This window comes from Tupaia chinensis, unplaced genomic scaffold (genome assembly GCF_000334495.1).
Source record: "Tupaia chinensis unplaced genomic scaffold, TupChi_1.0 Scaffold000223_1, whole genome shotgun sequence".
NCBI classification, from domain to species: domain Eukaryota; kingdom Metazoa; phylum Chordata; class Mammalia; order Scandentia; family Tupaiidae; genus Tupaia; species Tupaia belangeri.
Genome location: NW_006159698.1, coordinates 62,877 through 85,425, shown reverse-complemented (window position 1 = coordinate 85,425; position 22,549 = coordinate 62,877). Strand labels below are relative to the sequence as shown.

At 44.1% G+C, this 22,549-nt stretch overlaps 1 protein-coding gene across 3 annotated transcripts in view; it reads left to right on the top strand.

Annotated features, from left to right (window-relative positions):
* FMO1 (flavin containing dimethylaniline monoxygenase 1) overlaps positions 1-19,671 on the top strand; it is a 32,610-nt gene extending 12,939 nt beyond the window's left edge. For 2 of the 3 annotated variants that reach the window (XM_006147793.3, XM_014587575.2), the window contains 7 exons: positions 3,223-3,411; positions 6,834-6,996; positions 10,454-10,596; positions 13,930-14,129; positions 15,462-15,817; positions 16,341-16,413; positions 18,921-19,671. In XM_006147793.3, the coding sequence (XP_006147855.1) occupies positions 3,223-3,411; positions 6,834-6,996; positions 10,454-10,596; positions 13,930-14,129; positions 15,462-15,817; positions 16,341-16,413; positions 18,921-19,263 (1,467 nt within the window). In that variant the 3' untranslated portion in view covers positions 19,264-19,671. The remainder of the gene's footprint in view (positions 1-3,222; positions 3,412-6,833; positions 6,997-10,453; positions 10,597-13,929; positions 14,130-15,461; positions 15,818-16,340; positions 16,414-18,920) is intronic. The other variant, XM_027771543.1, reaches the window with a different exon arrangement.
* The last annotated feature ends 2,878 nt before the right edge of the window (positions 19,672-22,549 follow it).

Sequence of the window (22,549 nt, the reverse complement as noted above, 5' to 3'; positions counted from 1 at the left end):
GAGGGCGCCCGCGGGACCCGCCGCTGTCACCTGAGGCCTCCCGAGCCCTCGCCATCTGCGCTGCTTTCCGGCCACTGCACAGGCGCGTCCACAGCAGAGGCCGCTGCTCGGCGTCCCAGTCCACGCGGAGCCCGATCCGCACAGTGCGAGCCTGGATCTGCCCTTCCCTAAACACATGGAAGCAGTGTTCTCAGGTGTCCGACTAGAGCAGGGACCAAGGGATGAGGAACAGGACAGGGACCTTGGAAACCCACCTCGCTTGGTCAGAGCCCTGCCTGAGGCCACAGAAACCCTGAACCAGACAGAGAACAGGGTCTGTGAGTCCCTGGCTCGCCATCAACTCTCGGAAAACTCTAACCACCCTCCTTCAGGGCAAAAGGCATTTCCCATGAGCTGTGAATGAGCTGAGGAGAGAATGGTCAGGACTGTGAGAAGGTGCCAGGTGCAGGTCAGGGGTGGAGAGGAGGAGCCAGGTGCAGGTCAGGGGTGGTGAGGAGGAGCCAGGTGCAGGTCAGGGGTGGTGAGGAGGAGCCAGGTGCAGGTCAGGGGTGGTGAGGAGCCAGGTGCAGGTCAGGGGTGGTGAGCAGGAGCCAGGTGCAGGTCAGGGGTGGTGAGGAGGAGCTAGATGTCATGTGACCTGGCCTCAGTGGGCCCCCAGGGGTAAAGAGAAGACAGCATCCTCCAGCACAGAAAGGTGGGACTTAGAGCGAGAGGAAAACAGTCCTTTTCTAGCTCCTGAGAGGACAAGGTTCCCAGCGTAGTTACAGTTCTTCAGCGCAGGCCAGCGTGGCTCACGTAAAGAACCAGTCTCGAGGCCAGCTAAGGTGCTGGACCCCCACATGGTCAACCACGGTCCTGAGGCTCATTGGGTGAAGGTGCTACACTGGATTAGTCATGTCTGCAGTACGTGGGAGACAGGTGCTGGCTCTGCCGTCCTGCGGCGATGTCCACAGTTAAAGACCAGGAAGGATGGCTCTCGGAGTCCCCATGCACTATGATCACAACCAGTGACTGGGCACATTTTACGGTTGTGGTTCATTCTTGTTTTGTCAGCTTTTATTTATTTTCTTTAAAGGTTTTTGTCCCAGACCTGGAGGCTTGAACCCCATGCCAGTTGCCTGGGTATGTATACCCAGAGTCCCAGGAGGAGAGTGGAGGAGAAGGGATTATAGCATAGTCATACCTCCCGGGTGGAGGGGTGATTTCTCACTTTCCCACTGTCTGTCTGTCTCCGGTGAGTGCAAGCACCCTTTGGCAAAAACCTTAAAAATAAATAAATACATAAATAAATAAAACAAAAATATCTGCAGTCTTATAATGTGCTCTGTGTCCAGATCACGGATGTGATCGTCAGTGCGTGGGGACTCTGCAAAAAGACTCAAAGAGCACATCCGTGCTGGCATTCAAACTGTGACCATCCCCACAGGATGGCAGAGCCCTGCATCTGAGCCAACACCAGAGTCTCCCACATATGTGCAGACGTTACTAATCCAGCATAAGACCTGCCCCAGCAAGTCTCAGAACCTTTTTTGCAGAGCATTCCATGGAAGTGTGAGTCGCTCAGAGCTGGGAACTGGCTTGAAAGACGCAGCTGTCTTATTAAGTTAGTGAGAGTTATTTGGTTTAAGGAATCTCAGTCAAAGCAAAATCTGAGCCGGAAGGGAGCCTGTGGGAAGCCAGGGAAGGCTTGTGTGCAGGATGGAAAGACTTGTGGGTGTCTGAGGGTAAAGGCAAAATTTCCAGTTGGCAAGAAGTGATCAAATAGAGTCTAAGTCCAAATGGGGACCAGACCTTGGCAGAATGGAGGAAGGAGACTGTAGGCATACATGGAGGTTATCCCTGGAAAGGCGGGGAGCCACCTTCCCCAGAGACCAGACCAGGATGGGAATGTGGACACAGGAGAAATGCGGAGGTGGAGAGGAGATGCAGGAGCACCCAGTGCTCAGGAAAACACGGGACCTGTGGAGGGTGCAGGGGGCAGAGGGGGTGAGGTGGGACAAAGAACAGAAAAAAACAGAACGTCATGAAAAGACACTGTGGGAACTGTGACGGGACATCAGACAGACAAGGGAGAGGATTGCAAGCAATAGCCAGTCAAATGGCACCAATTAGCAATCATTCCACCTGTTAGCTCATTTGTAAAATTTCCAAAACATAAAAAGAATTGTTTTCAAGTCTCGTGTGGGACTCAAAACTGCACAGCCAGATATGTGGGATCCAGCACCACGCACCTGCCGGCCCAGAAATGATGATTATTTTATCTCTGTGATTGCTGCATTTTATGCAGCTTTAGAGTCATACTCTTTGAGGTATTTCTTCTTTATAGACAAGGTTGATGTTTCTGTTTTCACTTGTTCTTATAAATAAGATAATTTTTATTTCAGGAAAAAGAAACTGTATATATCTGAGATAGTAAATAATATTAAAATGTTGAAGACTTTTCTATTGAAGTCAGGAGACTCATTCTCTATAACAGCTAACACTACTTAGGATTCGACCTGTGGCAGTCTTATGAGTCTAATGTTTGCTTGTTATATGAGTAGAAACTGAAGGTGGGAAATTGGCTACTGTTATGCCAGGCACACAGATGTCCAATTTGGAAACCTTTGACTAACTCTCCTCTCCTGAACCCTGAACCCAATTGGTCTCGAAATACTATGCATTCTACCATACTGACACCTCATAAATTCCACCTCTCTGAGTTCCATCTGCATCACCTCTGCTCAGGGGTATGTTAACAGCCAAGTGGGCTCATATTTAGTCTCTTATCCAGTCTTCTTCTCTTAACTCATTTTTTTGTGGAACCAGAATTATATTTCCAAAGTTTAAGATGAATCACTTCCATTTCAAGAATATTCCATGATGTACTTAACAGTTGTACATCAACTAAATACCATCTGACTCGACTCTATTTCCATATTCTGCTGTAGTTTGTAGTGATATTGGGAGAATCTAAGCAGGCGAGTTCATTCCAGGTTTATTTGCTAACATACAATGAATGACACAGTAATTCTGATCATGAAATGTACTCTAGGGTCTAACGTTCCTCATCTCCCAAGAGCAAAATAACAACTCCTATTACAAAGCGGGAAGGCAGCATATATCTTCTGAGCTGTTAAGCATGATGAGTGTCTGAAATTTCTGAAATATTAATACTCCTCCTGTGTGTATGTGTGTGTGCTGGCATGCATGCACACTCATGTGTGTGCACTGTTTGTACAGGAATATGTTGAAGAAGGAAGAGCCAGTCTCTACAAGTCTGTGGTTTCCAACAGTTGCAAGGAGATGTCTTGTTATGCAGACTTTCCATTCCCAGAAGATTATCCAAACTATGTGCCAAATTCTCAATTCCTGGAATATCTCCAAATGTATGCAAATCGGTTCAACCTCCTGAAATACATCCAATTCAAGGTAAGACAGGAAACATTGTTTTGTTTGCAATATTTATACCCAGATATCCTACTGGACCTAGAAAATATCAAACCACATTTCAGTGCAGCCAAATGCCTACTCTTATAGACACTGAGGATGACTACCAGCCCCCTGGGGAAGCGTTTCTTGACTCTCCCTTCATAGGAATGGTTGTGTGCAGCAGTCCATACACAAGAGAGCCAAGCTATCTAAAGGAAATCCTTTCCAGGTGTCCTTGGGAATAGAAAAATCTTTGAATATTATTCTCTTTTCTAGGCCCTCTGCCTTTCCATCATGGAGAATAGAGACATGAGGAAAGCGAAAGGGCAGGGACAAATGAATATATCCTCTTCCCCTCCTTTTTTCCTCCTTCCCTAAGAAAGACATGAAAATCTGTGCGTGTTTCTTCTCTTACTTCCCTCCACTATCAGAGCCAGGGATGGTGAGGAATTCATAGGAAATTACACAGTGGAACCACACAAATGAGACCAAAAACAATTTGACTAAAATAAGCCCAAGTGAGATCCACATGCATGCCTGTAAAGGTCTCCTCATCTTACCTCCATACTGTACAAGAGACACAGTAAAAATAAAATGCTCTCATGGATCCAGCAGATGGTGTGGTAGTTAAAGTGCTAGATTCCCACATGACCGATTGCAGTTCATGTCCTGGTGAAATCACACCAGGTGGGTGTGCATGCATGCTCAAAGTCCTAAGAGGAGAATGGAGGAGAAGGTACTGCAGCATCGCCATCTCCCCTGGGGGGCGTGTGTGTGATTTCTCGCTTTACCTCTCTCTGTCTCTGTGTGTCTCTTTCTCCCTGGCAAGCACATGCACCCTATAACAAAAACCTAAAAATAAATAAATAAACAAACAAACGAATGAATGAATAAAATGCTCTCACAATGAAAGTGGAGAACCCACAGAAATCATTTTAGAAATGCATCAGTGTTCCTGAATCTGAAGCATTTTCTGACTATTTGCTGCCCAAGTCCATCTAAGTGCCCAACAACCAATGAAAGAATTGGGAAAATGTGGCACATGTACACTGTGAAATATACACAACCTAAAACAATAAAATTCTGTCATACGACACAACTGGATGAACATAGATGATATCATGCTAAATGTAACAGCAGCCTATGAAAGCAGACACCATCTGTTCCCACTTAACACAAAATGAATGTCTGTACTCTGTAGAGGAAACTAAAGGACTCAGAAGCATAGGAAGAGAGAGTGATGGCAGATGCCAGCAATTGCATGAGAGCAGGGATTCCAAGAGGAGAGTTTTAATGTACATAAGAATGCACCTAAATTAGGGGAAGACGCTATGAGATGGTGAAACACAACACAGGGAAAAATATGGACACATCAAAACATACTTCCCCCCAATATAGTAGAACTGTTAGCAAATGTGCACAACATAATGTAGTGTTCAATGTTGAAGAAGATGAATATGTGTATATTCCTGATTTGATTAGTATACACTGTATGCATGCTTGGGACAAAACCATATCATAACCCACAAAGTTGTACAACGAATATATGCAAGCCAGAAATTATAATAATTTTTTTTTAAAAAAACCTAGATGATGGACCAGCCAGTGGAATGGTGGCTAAGACTCCTGGATCCCACATGGCCAACTGTGTGCTTTAAGTCCAGGTGGCCTGAGAAACATGCCAGACACCTGTGCATGCATGCCTAAAAATCCCCAGAGGAGGGAGAAACGGAGTAGATAGGACTGTGGTGCAACCACCCCTCATAGGGGGTGTTTTCTCTCTCTTTCTCTCTTCTCTCTTTCCCTTTTTTCTTTCCCTCTCTTTAGATAGCACATGCACCCTCTGGCAAATTAAAAATAAATATATAAAAAGCTAAATAGTCACCAAAATTTTAAGATAGTACACACAAACAGCTGTCTCTGAGAGGTGGTTTATGCTTGATTTTTGTTTTTGTTTCTTGTTCCTTTCTATTTATTCCAAAATTTCAATGTCGAACATTTATAATTTTTATAATTAAAATTAAATTAATTTTGTGGTAGCCTAGTGATCAAGGGAGCCAAACCTCACGTGGCCCGTCCTGGTCCCGACAGCTTGAAAAGCACACCAGATGTATGTGCACACAGGTGTGCCTAAAATCCAGACAGAATGCAGAAATGGAGAAGAACTGTGGGAGGACTGTGACATGACCACCTCTCTCTGGGGTGCTTTCTCTCTCCTTTTTTTTTAACAGGGTTTTTGTTTGTTTGCTTGTTTATTTTATTTTTGCCATAGGGCTTGTGCACTTGCCAGAGAGAGAAAGAGAAAGACAGAGAGAGGGAAAATGAGAACTCGGCCCCCAAGTGGGGATGACCATTCTGCACTGCCTTCACCTCTATTTTCCTCATGGGATCTTGGGCACACATGCACATGAGCCCAGCGTGATTTTCAAGCCACCAGGTCTGAGACTTGAACTGCAGGCAGCCATATGGGAGTCCAACACCTTAACTACCAAATCGCCTGCTGGGCCTTCTTTCTCTATTTTTATATCTCTGTCTCTCTGTCTCTTTGGCAAGCACACATATCCGTTGGCAACTAAAAAATATTTTGAATGTTCTTAGCTAACTGAAAATTGATTTTTAGAAATGGCAGAGTTGCTAATTCTAATCTAGAAGTCCAATAAGCATGTTGCATATTAGTTACCAGTGAGCCCATGAAGAAGGATTTGAGAAGATCATCTTCTCTGAAAACTTAGAAAAAGAAAGAAAGGCAACAAAGACTCTTCGTTAGTGAATAATCTGTTGACTTATATTCAATTTATTAGACATGTATTTTCTGAGTCAGAACCTAGTCCTCATGAACAGGTCTGTGCTCAATGAGAACAAAAAATGGACTATTTGAAATTTGGACTATGCTCCAAAGAAATTCCAGCCATATGGTTAAGACTTTTTAGTAGCTCCCTGGATTTGGGAAAACTTCAGCAACACATCCTATAAGGCCTTTCATAATCTAAGATACTTGGGACTCATGCTATGCCTTTAGTTGTCTATTATCCTTGTCTATTAAATGAATTGTTCTTAGACAGTTCAATAGAAATAAGTTGCATAACATAAATAATCAAGAATAAAGTTGCATGAATGATGAAAAGACATCAGAAATGTAGGTTATGATCTTGAGAATTCGAGCAACTAACTTCAACGCTCTGGACTCAGCCACTTCTCTTAGATAGCCCTTCCCCACAACACACACACCTACGCCTCCAAGCTTATAGTACTTCCACCCAAGAAATCTTGGTTACTCTGCCAGCTTGATTGTGGTCTTAGGGTTATACATGAATTGTTTTGTCTTGTGCTCTGGAACTTTTATAATGTCAACAGGCGCATCAACCAGCAAGCCCCTAATGAAATCTTGGCACCCATTACTCATGTCTGTGATTCTTTTTCAGACCAAAGTCTGCAGGGTAGCAAAATGCCCAGATTTTGCTGTCTCTGGCCAGTGGGAGGTAGTCACCCTTCATGAAGGGAAGCAAGAATCGGCCATCTTTGATGCTGTCATGGTCTGCACTGGGTTTCTAACTAACCCTCATTTGCCACTGGATTCCTTTCCAGGTACAGATTTTTCTGTGGCTGCCCTTAGGTTGCCACACAGGCACCATCTGCATGCTTGTTACGTACAGTGGTGAGGTAACAGGAGATCTGGTCTACCCAACACATTCTGGACAGTGTTTGGCTTTCACTGTTTTGAAACAACCTGTGAGTACAGAAGAGCAGAAGAATGACTTACTAAGCATATTTATGTGTCACAGAGGCTCAGTGTCCCTTCATGAGTGACTGGGAGCACTCAGAAGTCTCCTAAGATGTGGAAATGCTCGGACTGTTGTAGCCTCAGCTGCAGCTGCTCCTTGCTGATGTTGAGTTCAGTGGCCAAAAAGGTCAGTCTTTTATATGTCATAGCAATGAGCCAGATCAGAGGTTTATTGGTCAACATTCAAGAGGAAAATGAGTCTTAGAAGATAAGTTAAGACATCTTTAAGTTTCAATTTCCTTTAGAAACATGATTCTATGTTTTAGAGTTAATCTATGACAAACTTCAATTGAATTTCAACTCAAGGGAATAGATAATGCAATGGTGATTTATTTCATCTGTGGCGAGCATTTGAAAAGTTAAAACTTTAGAGATCTTTTCTCTAAATCACGGCCTGGAATGATCCCAAGACTCATCCTACAGTAAACCCACGTAACTCCAGTGATCTTGTATCTGCCCTCAAAGATCTCTCAACTCAAGTCAAATTAGGATAAAACTATCCTGAAAACTGTCATGGAATAAGATCATTTAATTGAGAAGAACCAGTTCAGTCTTCTTCCCTATGTAGGAAATTGTTCTCCAACATCTCTGAAAGGTTCAGTAGCCTCTGCTTGAACAGCCGGTAATACCCTCTCATCACCCCACAAAACACCCAGTCCTTTGTCTGTTCTTGCCCGCAAGGTAAAGTCTGAGCAGCCAGCCACCTCAAGCTCTTAGGAAGGAGTGCCTGGTATAGGCCTCCTCCAAGAATTAAGAAAGTTCCATAGCAAAGAGAGTAAACTGCACTTATCCAGCACTTATAGTATGTTGTACTGGATGCTAGAACTATACAGGCAAATGAGAAACATGTAGCCTGGGGACCAGCAGTTAGCATAATGGCTATGTTGCTGGACTCCCATGTGTTTGACCATGGTTCAAGTCCTGGACCCAGTGGCTTAAACTCAAGCCAGGCGTGTGTGTGCACATGCCCAAGATCCTGAGAGGAGAATGGAGGAGAAGGGTCTTTAGTGTGGCCATCCCCGCAGGGGATGATTTCTCCCTTTCTGTCTCTCTGTCTCTCTTTGTCTTTCTGGCGAGTGCACACACCCTATAGCAAAAGCCTCTCCAAAAAAAAAGAAAAAAAAAAAAAAGAAAGAAAGAAACATGTAGCCTGAAGTAAGGAATGAATAGTTTTTTGGGAGCCCAGGAGGGGAATCATAGTCTACACACGACCTGATGATGCTAATCCTTTTCTTACAGTAAACTCACATGTCTCTGTGGTCCTGGATCTGCCCCCTGGATGTCACAAATCAGGCCAGATTAGGACAAGAGCACACCCTGAAAGTACCTGACTCAAGGTGCTTGAACAGGATGAGCTTGGAACCCAGGCAGTGTGGACTAACTGGTTATAATCTTGGGCCTCCCACTTACCCTTTCTAAGTGCCCATTTTTTTTTTCACCTATAAGTTGAGGGCTTGGACCACCTTGCCCAACTGCATGCATCACAATTCAAGCAGGAAAATCTCTGTAAGATTTGGCAGTCTTTCTAATGAGTTTTTAATGTCCATCCTACCAGCCACTATCAATTTGAAATACCTGGCTACGCTGTTTTCAAGAAGCCTATGAGCTCTCGAATTCTGTGGTTCTAGACTTTATTCCCATTGTTTCCCTCCATCTTCATGACAGGCTTGCTCAATCTGTACATGCTCTTTAATGTGGTTGTCCAGTTACAAAAATTTAGATTTACTGAAGATGTTCAAAAGCATGTGTCACAGATTCTGGAAGCAATTCCAAAGGAGGCATTGCAGAAACTCTTAGGAAAAATCATAGATGTCACAGAATAAATGTCTAATTCCCCAAGATGACTATTTCTGCTCATCCAGGTATGCGCATCCTGGTGTTGACTAACACATCATTCACCTGATGTACGTTTTCACTCTGCCTTTCTGAGCTTAGAGAGGAAAATATGAAACAGAAGATTTAGCTACAGAGTCTCATTTCTGTCCATTTATAACCCTGAACATCCTGATCCAGAGAGAATCTCAGACTCAGAGATAATTCCGTGCTTTTCCTTTGGCTTTTTCAGCTGTCTCTTTTTGGCAGTTCTCTGATCTATGGTGGGTTCCTATGCTTAGTTAATATTTGAACTTGGGGGCCGGCAGGTGGCTTGATGGCTAAGGGTGCTGGACTTCCACATGGCCAACTGTGGTTCAAGTCCCGGACCAGGTGGCTTGCTTTCTCACCCCCACCTCCCTCCTAATTCTGTCCCTCTCTGATCAAATTTTTTAAAATTAATAAATAAATTAAATAAAATAATTCTTTTAAAAAAATAGTTGAACTTGGCTATACCTGTGCTAGATTCCTCATGCTCCAGATTGTGGTCGGGCTTTAGCTAGGATTCTTGTTAGATTTATAATGATTCAAGGTGAGTTCAAACAGCTACCCAGCCTTGACAAGGCCCCTTTCCACAAGCATACTCATTCATCCCCTGAGAAAATCAATGTCTAATCACTTCCTCTAGAAAAAAGAAGATTCTTTATTCCAAACATATCACTTCTGATTGTGTAAAATGGCCTCAAGAGTATTTTTAAAAACTCTTCATTTGTGTTTGATGTTTCAATGAGATTTGGTATCAACTGAGATAGCCCAGATAGTTAACCCCGTAGATCTAATCCTGGTGTCACTAAAGTAACCCTTATACTTCACACCAATCTGGCTGACTCAGCAAACTGCCTTATTACAGGCAGTCACCCAGGTGAGCCACCAGCAAGCACCCAGCCCTCATGGATCTTTGTGAGTAGGGTCTATATTTTGTTTTTCTTACCCGCATATCATCTAAATAGTGCTGGTACATAGCGAATGTCCAGAAATGCTTACCAGACAGTTTCCTTTGGCTTCTGTGTTCTTGCTTCTTGATTGTGAAAAGCTGGACATAAATGAATTCTCAATAAGTAGAGTATTATTGTCACATCGACTCCCATTAACCTTTAAATGCTAATGACTCTTTGCATTTTGCTTAATGTGTCTTTATGCCACTGTATTTCAACTTAGCAGTTAGTTATTTGCTAAGTAAAACTGGAGACCTGTCTAGTGTAATTACCTCCACTAAATAAATAATTACCATCTAATGTCTTATAAATGCACTCCAAGTCTGGATTTCCTCAAAGTTGAATACACTGGTAAAAACAATCAAAGTCTTCTGTCCAAGGGATATAATTAGCTTAAAAATTATGTTTCCTTCATGGGTCCAGTAAATTCTCTACTTGAATTTTTCTTCTACAGGTATAAATTCCTTTAAAGGCCAGTACTTTCATAGCCGACAGTATAAACACCCGGATATATTTAAGGACAAGAGAGTCCTTGTGGTTGGAATGGGAAATTCTGGCACAGACATTGCTGTCGAAGCCAGTCATGTGGCAAAGAAGGTACCGTTGTGGGTGTCACTTACTAAAGAGCTTTATCTTGAGTTGCATGCCTGAAACATGTGTTTGACAATGTGATAGATGTTAAAGGAATACAAATGCCTAATACAATGATATTTAAAGCATATTTAATTGAATGTTCATAAATTTTGCCGAATTCCCGTTGTCATCTTTCCTTCAAAACCAGCTTCTCTGACTTCTTACTAATGTCATTTTATCAGCCACCCAATAAGAGCTACGGGACACGTCTCCTCTGTACTCTGTCCCATAGGTCAGAAAACCATGGCAAGTTTTCCTTACTCTCTTCTTGCTCCCCTTCTTCTAGTTAATTTCCCTTAACAGGTTTACCCCACCTCTCTCCAGTTATTGAAACACCTTCCTAATAATAGTCATAGAAATGGGTGACATTTGTTGTATCACACTGTGCCAAGCACAGAATTTTGTCCCGCATAATTTCAACTAGTCATCGAAGTATGCCACAGAAGCAGGTACTAGAGCAGCTCAGACCACAGATGAGGAAACTGAGACTCACAGAGGTTAAATAGCCTGCCAAGCTGTCCCACTCGAATGTGGTAGAGCCAGTCCTGAAACCCAAACCTCCCCGACTCAGTGCCCATGGTGCTCCTAACTCTGTGTCCTGTGTCCCTGTCTCCCCACTCACAGCCCTTCCCCTACTCACAAACATCCATCCAGACCCCAACCACCCACAAACAAATCCTCAGAACATCCTACTCCCTTATGACACTCTCGTATTGAAAACCTTCTAACAGCTGTCCTGAAAAACATTAACTACAGACGTATTAGCCCTGCACAGGGCATGCTCCATAGTCTAGCCTGAGTCTGCCGTTTACATTCTAATCCCTGTTACTCTCTTACATGATCCTTAACTGCCACCACACAGGCCTACCCTCGGCCCTGCCCAGGTCGTGTGTCTTTGTTTCTCCTTTGCTCACAGCACCCCCTCCTTTCTGTAGGCCCAATTCCCCTTTTTTAATAATCTACATTTACATTCCAAGATATTTCACCCACCTACAGAGTGATCAATCCCTATTTAGGAGTTATATTTATGTAATATTGTGATTTACTCTCCTCAGCATATTTCAACTCTTAGTATTGCTAATTATCTTTTATAGCAAACTAATACATGTATGTATATGTATGTATGTCTGTGTGTATACTGTGTGTGTATATATATATATATAGTATACTGTATGTGTGTGTGTGTGTGGTATGTGTGTATGTGTATCTTCTTTGCAACCATGCTGTAAACTCACTGAGAGTCATTTGGCCAATTGACGTCCACTATGCTGAGCATTGTGCCAGACACAGCTTATACACCGGAGAGCACAACACCTATAAGAAGATCCCCACTGCTGTAGAGCATGCAGTCCTGGGCAAAATGGATGGCGAGTAAATAAGTGTAAGAATAAGTCTAATGACAGCGAGGGTGAAAATAATTGTGAAGAAAAGGGACCGGAAGCTCATGACTTTAGTATTCCCTTCTAAGACTTTATTTATTTTTTTTAAAAGGTTTTTGCTGTAGGGCGATTGCGCTCACCAGAAAGACAGAGACAGACAGAAAGCAAGAAATCACCCTGGGGGGATGGTCACGCCGCAATCCCTTCTCCTCCATTCTCCTCTCGGGATCCTGGGCACGCACGCACACGCGCCCGGCATGAGTTTAAGCCACCAGGTCTGGGACTCGAACTGCAGTCTGCTATGTGGGAGTCCAGCAACATAGCCATTACGCTAACTGCTGGTCCCCCTTCTAAGACTTTTGAAAAAGGACTTGATGATTGATAGATTGATTAATTGGTTTTAAGAGAGTTAGTAATTTGGTGGTGTTTTCCTGAAACAAGAGAAAGAAAGAGGAAAAAGGAGGTCTTGAAACAAAAATTAGGGCCCATCCACTGTGACCAACACACACGAGTAGCATATGATTAGTTCTATTTCTCTGCATTTGGATTTTTTTTTCAATCTGAAAACATGCTTTGCAGGACCAGCAGTTCGTGTCCTGGACCTGGTGGCTTAAAACTCATGCCGGGCACGTGTGCGTGCGTGCCCAAGATCCTGAGAGGAGAATGGAGGAGAAGGGATTGTGGCATGGCCATCCCCCCTGGGAGGGGGTGATTTCTCGCTTTCTGTCTCTGTTTCTCTCTGTCTGTCTGGCGAGCGCACGTGCTCTATGGCAAAAACCTCTTAAAAAAAAAAAACATGCTTTGGGATCTTCTTGTTTCTCTATAAACAAAGAAATCCCCTTGGCTTAGACTATAACTCATATCTACCACAATGCCATGTCTGATTCTGCATCATGACCAGAGAGGGAGGTTCAGAGTGGGGATCTCATGTCCAAAACGCTGAAGTGCCTGCTCTTCTTGCCACCACATTCTCAGTGTTGTGCTGGGGACTTCAAAAAGTCCCATTTGTGAGAAAATGGAATTATTAAAATAAACATTTATTTTGACACACAAAAACTTGAAAACCGTGCATAGCTTTTTCAGAGTATACTTTTTCCCTGAACTTTCTGAGATCCCTTGCTTATAACAGAAGCAAGGGACCCTGTAGCTGGGGCTCTCATGCCCAAGTTGGGTAGGGAAAAACAATCTTTTAAATATGTTGCTTTGCATCAGCAAAGTAACAGATCAGCTAACTCAATATTTTACATTTTTTTAAAGGTTTTTATCCATAGGGTGCATGTGCTTGCCAGAGAGAGACAGAGAGAGGAAAAGTGAGAAATCACCCCCTGGGGAAGATGGCCATGCCACAATCCTTTCTCTTCCATTCTCCTCTTGGGATTTTGGGCATGCATGTGCATGTGCATGGTGTGATTTTTCAAGCCACAGGGACTGAGACTTGAACTGTTGTTGGCCATGTGAGAGTCCAGTGACATAACCACTAGGCAATCTACTGGATCCCAAGCAGGCATGATTTTCAAGCCACCAGATCCACGCCTTAAATCTCATTCAGCTATGTGGGAATTCAATGCCTTAACCTCCATGCCACCTGCTGGTCCCCAGCCATTTGCTTTTTAAACAGTTGTACGGGGAACTCTCTTGGATAAGTACCAAAACAACTATTAGCTGAGGAAACTCAGTAGACTGATAAACCCAAACGGTCACTTTGTTAAAAACAAAACAAAAAGCACCACAACTAATTGTCTTACAGAATTTTACTGTCAGTCAAACCAACGATTTTTATTGAACCCTCATGGACAGCTCCCAGGAGCTGCTGTGCTCTGCTTTATTGCTGACAGTGATCATAGTACACAAAGCCCAGTTCCTGCCTCTCATCGAATGGCCCACTGTGTAAACCACGTGTCTCTGTGATTGTTTCCAGGTGTTCCTCAGCACCACTGGAGGGGCCTGGGTCATCAGCCGTGTCTTTGACTCGGGGTACCCATGGGACATGGTGTTCATGACGAGATTTCAGAACATGTTCAGAAATTCTCTCCCAACTCCACTTGTGTCATGGTTGATAGCAAGAAAGATGAATAGCTGGTTCAACCATGCAAATTACGGCTTAGTACCAGAGGACAGGTAAGTATAGCATGCCTGCCCAGGGCTATTAGGAAGAAGGAGGCTGGACATTTTCAGCGGGACCTACAGGAATGTGACTGAATATGAGGAAAGCTTCAAACAAATGTATTTAAGAACATAGCTAACTGTTCTTAAGTGCTCAGTAAGTGAAATTATGTTTTCACCTTGTCATTGAATTTTTTATGGTAACTATTATTATAATCTTCCTTTAACTGTGGACTAACTGAGGCTTAGAAAAATCCAGCCACTTGCCCAAGCTAATTCAGTAGCAGGCGAGTACTGTCCTTGGCAGGTTACTTACGCCTCAGCAGCGGTGATCCTAGGACAAAGGTTTGCCCACAGTCCTGCTGGCGAAAGTGACACGCTTACCTCTCGTGTGGGGAAACTGAATCCTGTCGACGCCTTTCATCGTGTCTTTAATGGCACTGCCTTTGTGCCCTGATCAAGATGTCCTTGGTTCCAGTCTGTCCTTTTAATTATAGCCTGTCTTATCCCATTAACAAAAGCAAAAGTGTGGACAGGAAGCCACTCTCACCACCTCCTCCCACCATTTGACCAGTGTTCTTTCCATTTTACTTTCGTGCATTCACTGTAAGCCAAACCTGGCTCAGTTTGCACAAAATTCATTCATGAAGTGTCTTGTGATTCTAGAGAAAAGGAAAAAAAATATATATAGAGAGAAATGGTTCCGGGGACCAGCAGATGGCATAATGATTATGTTGCTAGACTCCCACATAGTCAACCGTGGTGCAAGTCCCAGACCCGGTGACTTAAAACTCATACTGGGCAAGTGCGTATGTGTTCCCAAAGTAGCAAGAGGATAATGGATGAGAAGGGATTGCACTGTGGCCATCCCCTCCAGGAGGGTGATTTCTTGCTTTCTGTCTCTGTTTCTCTCTGTCTCTCCAGTGAGCGTACATGCAAAAATCTCTCTGTAATAAAAAAGATGATTCTGTCTTTTATTTTTCCTCTTAAACGCACGCATGCTTCCTAGGAGGAGTTGGGTGGGGAAGAGCTTCCTGTAATTCAGCTCTCAGCTGTCTCTAGAACGCAGTGATAGCTACATGCTGAACATCAGCAAGAGAAACAAGGTAAAAGCAGCCCGGCCTTCTCCTCAGGCTTCCAAACTCTAGTAAATGACAGGCATATTCATAACCCTTCTTGGCATTCACAAATCCCCTCCCTCTTTTCCCAAGACTGGCAACTCCTGTCCAGCATCTCTTGTCCAGTCCATTCTGGTAGAGCCCCAGAAGGAAGAGAGGACGATAAGGAGGAGGGAGGTCTGGCACCTTGTTCCCCACAGATCCTTTCCCTGTCCATGTTCTTGTCTAGGATTCAGCTAAGAGAGCCCGTGCTAAATGATGAGCTCCCAGGCCGCATCATCACCGGGAAGGTGCTCATCAGGCCAAGCATTAAGGAGGTGAGGGAGAACTCGGTCCTGTTCATCAACACCCTGGAGGAAGAGCCCATTGATATCATTGTCTTCGCCACTGGGTACACCTTTGCGTTCCCCTTCCTGGATGAGTCTGTAGTGAAAGTTGAAGATGGCCAGGCCTCACTGTACAAGTATATCTTCCCTGCACATCTGCAAAAGCCAACCCTGGCTGTTATCGGCCTCATCAAACCCTTGGGCTCCATGATACCTACAGGAGAGACACAGTCTCGATGGGCTGTTCGAGTCCTGAAAGGTAAGCTCATGAGAAACAGCAGGGCACTTGCTGCTGTGCGGTGTGATTTTGGACACTGGAAATTTCGAGTCCATTCCTCAGCTCCTATTTGCAACAGCATAATCATTAAAAGCTGGATCGATTCGATTATTCACTGAATTACATTATCATAATGTCTACCATTATCATTATAAATAATGAACCAGAACTCAAAAACCAACCATAAGCTGTGTCCACATGTTACTTTAAAGGAATCAGCTGATTCCATTACAATTTAAAAGTGTAGCCAAATGAGTGGCAAAATTCAGTCAAAACAGTTATAAGCTTCTGTCTTATCAAGGAGGGAGACGACCAGATGCTGACGTTCTCAGCCACTGGCATTGGTGCCTGGGGCACGTTGCCACTCAGCTCAGCTGCTGGCATCGCTGCTAGAGCAGGTACATAGTAGGTACTAGAAATGCTCATCAGCAGTGAGACCTCGCTGTTCCTAAGGAAACACTGAAATCAATCATGAAATCACATTTTTGGCTTGTTTATTTTCTAGGTATGATTAAGTTACCACCACCAAGTGTCATGATAGAAGAAGTTAATGTGAGAAAAAAGAACAAGCCCAGTGGGTAAGCTCCTTTTCTATCCTCCTTCCAGAATGAAAGCTGTAGCAGGGAGGCCAGAAGCACACTAGGGAAAGGAGGAATAAAAGACTCAGAAAAAGGAAACCCAAAAACTAAAAACTAACAACTAGGAGACCCTGTTTTGTTCTGTTTTGTTCTAAGTCTTTGCCATAGGGAACCTGTGCTTGCCAGAGAGAGAGAGAGAATGGGAGAAAGCGATAAATCACCCCTTGAGGGGATGGTCATGCCATAATCCCTTCTCCTTCATCTCCTCCTGGGATGTTGGATGTGCATGTATACACATGAAGAACCTGTTTAAGAAGAGAGGAGGGAAAAGGAAATCGAGAAGGTGTGATATCCCCCACAGTCAGCTCCATAATTCTACACGAAGTAGCAGTAGCCCTGGTCTGCCAGGTGCAGCATCCCACACCCTCCCCATAATCAGCAGGGAACCGTCATGATTCTGACTCTGCTGCTGCAATGCCTGCTCACTCGCTCACCAGCGAGGGCTTCCCAGCTCTGTGGTCTCCACTCAGACTGCAGCTCTAGAACAGGGCCGGGCAAACTGCCGCCTCTGTGCCAAACCCACCAACTGGGTTTTGCTTTTATTTTTAAATGGTTGGGAGGAAGGAGAGAAAAAGAGGATTTTGTAATACACAATTAGGATATACCCATACTTGTTCATTTACATAGGCAAGGTCTTCAAAAATTTCATGGAAAATGTGGATTATGAAAACTGCATGGATTTTTAAATATTTTTTGCACTGGAATAAACTCATATTTTATGTTCATTTTTTTTTTCATGAGCTTTTTAATTCCCTTGGATTGTCAATGGCTGTTTTTGAGTTAGGACAGCAGAGTTGAGTAGTTGAAATTGAAACTTAATACGGCCCCCACAGCCTAGAACATTTACTATTCGGCCTTTTGTAGAACAAATTTGGTGACCTTTTCTTTTCACAAGGGTTTTTACTCATGCTCTGCTCTATGACTCCTTGGATAATGGAAAGGAGGTGGCCTCTGAAAAAGGGGGTCTTGGGGCCAGCAGGTGGTATGGTAGTAAAGGGGCTGGATCCCACATGGCCAACCATGGTTTGAGTCCAGGATCTGGCAACTTGAAAATCAAGCCAGGCACATGTGCATGTAATCCCAGGAGGAGAATGGAGAAGGGACTGTGGCATGGCTACCTCTGGGGGAGGGGGTGATTCCTCACTCTCCTCCTCACTGTCTCTCTCTGTCTCCCTCCTACCAGCACATGTACTCTTTGCCAAAAACCTAAATTGGAAAAAAAAAAAAAAAGGAAAGAAAAAAGAAAAAAGGAGTCTTAGCACACCATTCGTGCTCCCAGTCCAATCAAAACCTCATTTCCCCAGAACACATATTATAATAAACAGGGGCTACAGCCGATGCGCTCAGTTCCAAATCAGGTCTTATCCACAGACCACAGCTGGCCTCTGGCAGCAAAAGGCAAGGCTGCCCAGTCCTCTGCAACTCTGCTTTTCTGTTTTGTCTGGTTTTGACTTTAAATTTTCACTTAAAAAAAAAAATGGTTCTGAAGTCAGGAAAAAACCAAAGCCATAAAACCTTAAACCCATTTCATTTAAGGAGCTTGCGATCGCCTCCCTCGTTCACAATTGTCCCCAAAACTTCAAGTATCAATCGATCCTTGTCCAAGTGCCAAATTCAAAACCCATAGAAGCATTTTAGGTGTCTCTTCTTTACCCTCAACTTGGATTTAATATGGAACTGTGGTATAAGGAATAACTAATTAGAACTATTACGCCATGCAGAAGTTTCTCATCACACAGGGCAGGACACAATTTTAGGCCATAAAACCAGCAGTGCAGGGAATTCTACCCTATGACTTCTTATTATGTCCCACAGTCTACAAGTCTATTATAGTAATAATTGAGTTTGACAGAGATTTAGGATTTTTTTTTTTTTTTGGAGAGATTTTCACTGTAGGGCGCGTGCACTCGCCAGACAGACAGAGAGAGACATAGAGAGAGAAAGCGAGAAATCACCCCCCAGGGGGGATGGTCACGCCGCAATCCCTTCTCCTCCATTCTCCTCTCGGGATCTTGGGCACGCACGCACACGCGCCCGGCGTGAGTTTTAAGCCACCGGGTCCGGGACACGAACCACGGTCGACTACGTGGGAATCCAGCGATATAGCCATTACGCTAACTGCTGGTTCCCGAGATTTTGGATTTTTAAAATATACTTTCCTCTACAGTCGCTAACCATTTCACATAGGAACAGAAGCAACACTGGGGTGAGTGAGCGTTCAGAGCAATGTGTAAGCCACATGTGCAGAGTATCTTTTCAAGGGACTTACCTTGTCCTTAAAGAATGGAATGAGACCATTGGATAGCTATGGGCATTCAGGGGAGAACACAGAAACGGGCCCAAATTTTGCATCAGCATTTGTTTGCTTTGGGTATTTTCACTTGTCACAAATGACCATTACTTTGTGTTTTTGTCTTCCCCTTCCCCCCAATCTTCCTTTGGTACAGGTTCGGCCTGTGCTACTGCAAGGCTCTGCAGTCAGATTACATCACATACATAGACGAGCTCCTGACCGACATCAACGCAAAGCCCAACCTGCTGTCTATGCTCCTAACAGACCCGCGCCTGGCTCTGACCGTCTTCTTTGGCCTGTGCACCCCTTACCAGTTCCGCCTGACTGGCCCAGGGAGGTGGGAGGGAGCCAGAAATGCCATCCTGACCCAGTGGGACCGAACATTCAAGGTTACCAAAACTCGGATTGTGCAAGAACCCCCACCTCCTTTTGAAAGTTTACTTAAGCTCTTTAGCTTTCTGGCTTTGCTTGTGGCCATCTTCCTGGTTTTCCTGTAAGTGGGAGATTTCCTAAAAGGCATTTTCAGATGCACGGGGTAGATTTGCTACGCTCTGATTTCTCTACTACAGCAGCAGTGTCCTCAGAGTCATAAGCACATCTGTCTGGAAAACAAAGACCACTGCTGGCCCCAGGCTGCTGCCAGTATTCCTGGACCTCTCCCAGCTCCACCCACGTCTAGTGCTGGAGGATGGGAACTAGGTTTCTGTGGATTCGAAGGCTTCTGGAAGGTTCCAGGTTCATTTGAGGAAGAGAGAAGTCCTAGACGTAACTCTGAGAAGTCCACCTCATTCCCATATCTACTGTCTTTGTAGATCTCAATTAAATCTGTCTACTTCCTAAAAGATTGGGCTATGTTGAAATTGTGCTTTTATTGGCTGAATAAAATTTTTTTGTGAAACCTAGAAGTTGATTGTTTTAAGAGGTCTTTTTATTTTCTTTTTAAGAGTTGGTGAAAGAGAAAAGAGAATCTATGAATAAAGTCCATAAAAAGATAGGGGTTCAATGAGTTTAAGAGTTTCAAAGGAGGAATGTACCTGCTTGCAACTGCTCATTTCCCCCCAGAACTCACACTATCTAACCCGAGTGCTCCAGCCAAAGACCCTGCCAAAGCAGGTCACCCCACAGAAAACGCCTGTCTACCTGACCTTGGAGCAGGCTTCCAGCAACCCCAGGCAAAGGCCTACTCGGTCCTCCTAGGCAACACGGCTTTAATAAGCAACTGAGCTGCCTCCTCCCATGGGTTGATCAACACAGTCAAACACAACTGCAATTCATTAGAGTGAATGTAGCCAAGGGTGTTTAATAGAAAGGGGGAAGATAGGGAAGGAAAGAAAGGAGCCCAAACAAACTCTGTTGTAAAGGCAGTTTTTGACCAAACTAGACCCAGCCTGCCGCCCAGTTAATTTGGGGAAGACGTGACTCACACCCAGGAAAGATTTTACCTAAACTTCACCTCACTGATGGCAAACCTCATCACACAGAGAGGTGTGTGGTTTGGATTTGGTGGGGATTCAAAATCTAGGGTCAGGAGTCAGCTTTGCAGAGAGGCACACACAGGTCACTCTGCCCACCTCTGTCTGCTCTTCTGGCTCCTCTGTCTTTGTCCTTCACTTACTGGCCTCCTGACCTATGGCCTCCTTAGCATAGAAACTCACAATGAGAAATTGCCACTGCATATCATCTAGATTATTCCTGGAATGTTTTCTTTCCATGAAAACAGAGTTGGCATTTTATCATTTCTCCTGAAGCTGCTGAAGGAAGGATTAATATCCAAGGTTAGACAGGGCAGGGTGGACTCCGCAGACCACATGGCCGATGTTGAGGGCCCACAATGCACCTGAGCCTAATCTCATCTACTGCACTGGGAGATTGGACACATAGACGAATGGTGGCCGGACCGCCTGACCCACAGCTCTGCAGCCATCAGTTTGGAACAGTCAGCATTATGGCCCATGAGTGCCAGCTTCTCTAATTCTTGCCCCTGCTTCCAACTCAGGACCAACCAAAGAAAGGCTAACCACTCCCAACCATTGTCATGTGATGCCGCTTCTATTCAATAGTCAGCGTGCCTCCCCTGCCCCCAGAGACCTCCAATAAACCTACTGAAGTCTTCCCTTTTGTTCACTATGATAAATAACTCCCCTGCCTGGTGTCAAATCTATGCCAAATGTTAGTGATGGCTGAATGTCTTGCTCTAGTAAGTTTTGTCTTCATTTATTTGAATAGTAGAAAACATGTATTATGGGGACCAGTAGATGGCATAATGGTTATGTTACTGGACTCTCGCGTAGTTGACCATTGTTTGAGTCCCTGCTCCAGCAGCTTAAAACTCACACCGGGCGCATGTGCAAGCATGCCCAAAATCATGAGAAGAAATGAGAAGAGATTGCAGTGTGGCCATCTCCTCTGAGGGGCAATTTCTCACCTCCTGTCTCTCTGTCTCTCTGGTAAGCATATCCACCCTATAGCAAAAATCTCTTTCTCCAGGAAAAAAAAGATAGAAAGAAAACATGAATTTTGTCAAGGGGTGACACACCTAATGACTGTAGCAATAATTACAATGCCGCTTATTTTATATACTCCAATATTAATAAAGTGCCAAAGTAGTATCCCACTTAATCCTCACAACAGTAGTTTTGTGGTTTTGAAGGCAACTGTACTACACAACTTAACAAGCAGGAAAAATGCAGAAGAAGAGACATCAATTGATTTGTTCAAGGTGGGCTGGGTCAGGTGTTTTGATCACGTCTCCAGGGCTCTTTACCACATAAGCTTGTGGTTTCCGGCATTCATTTGGCTTCAAAATCTTAGCAGTGCTTCATGAAAGTCATAGAACAAGGGTGTTACTCCACAACAGTATCTGTGCCTTACTCCCTTTCTCACCCTCTCTGAGTGTGTGTCTCCCATGATGTGGACCTTTCCCTCTATGGGACTTCTTACTTGCCCCTTCATGTACACTGAGAGGCTTCTGAATCCATGAGTCTGCGCCTCCATGCATCTCTCCCCCTCTTTATCCTTCCTCTTCTTTCTTAACGATGACTGTGCTAGATCTACTTTATGGCCTTGGTACAGAGTAGATTCAATAGAAAGGACAATTTCTCATTCTTTGTCTATGAATTCTTACATTCATCATACTGGGGAACAAGGTCAAGTTTTTTTATTATTATTATTATTCAGGAAGAAAAAAAAATGGTTAGTTCCCAGAAATAGAGCAAAAGAGGAAACATATACTGACTTTACTGAGCATTTCTTACATACCCTTCAAATCAAAAGGGCATCTCCAAGAGTAATTTTATAATTGTTTTTCTTATCATAGAGAGTATGTGTGTGCATGCATGACAGAGAGAGACAGAGAGAGAGATAAAGAGAAGCACCCTCGACAGGGACTCTTTACCTCCTGGTCCTCTTTTCCCTGTTCTCCTGCTCATCAGGGTCATGGGTACCTATATGCCTACCCAGGACAACCCAGGGATCTGCACCCACAGTCAGCTGTGTGGCTTCCAGGATCGCAGCCCAGTACACTAATGATTATGCCAGCAGCATCAGGTCTTTTAAAATGTATACAAACAGTAGCCTAGTGGCCCGATCTTAAGTAAAGATGTGCATGTCCTTTTATCAATGCTCTGATCTTTCAGAGTGCCACATGGAGGGTTCTCAGGAGCACGGGCTCTACCATTTACCTGCTGTGTGATTTCAGCCAGTCACTGACTTCTCGAAGCCACAGTCTTTCTGTGACATTATCTTTTGATAATGCATCCTACTTTGTAAGAGTGTTACATGGAC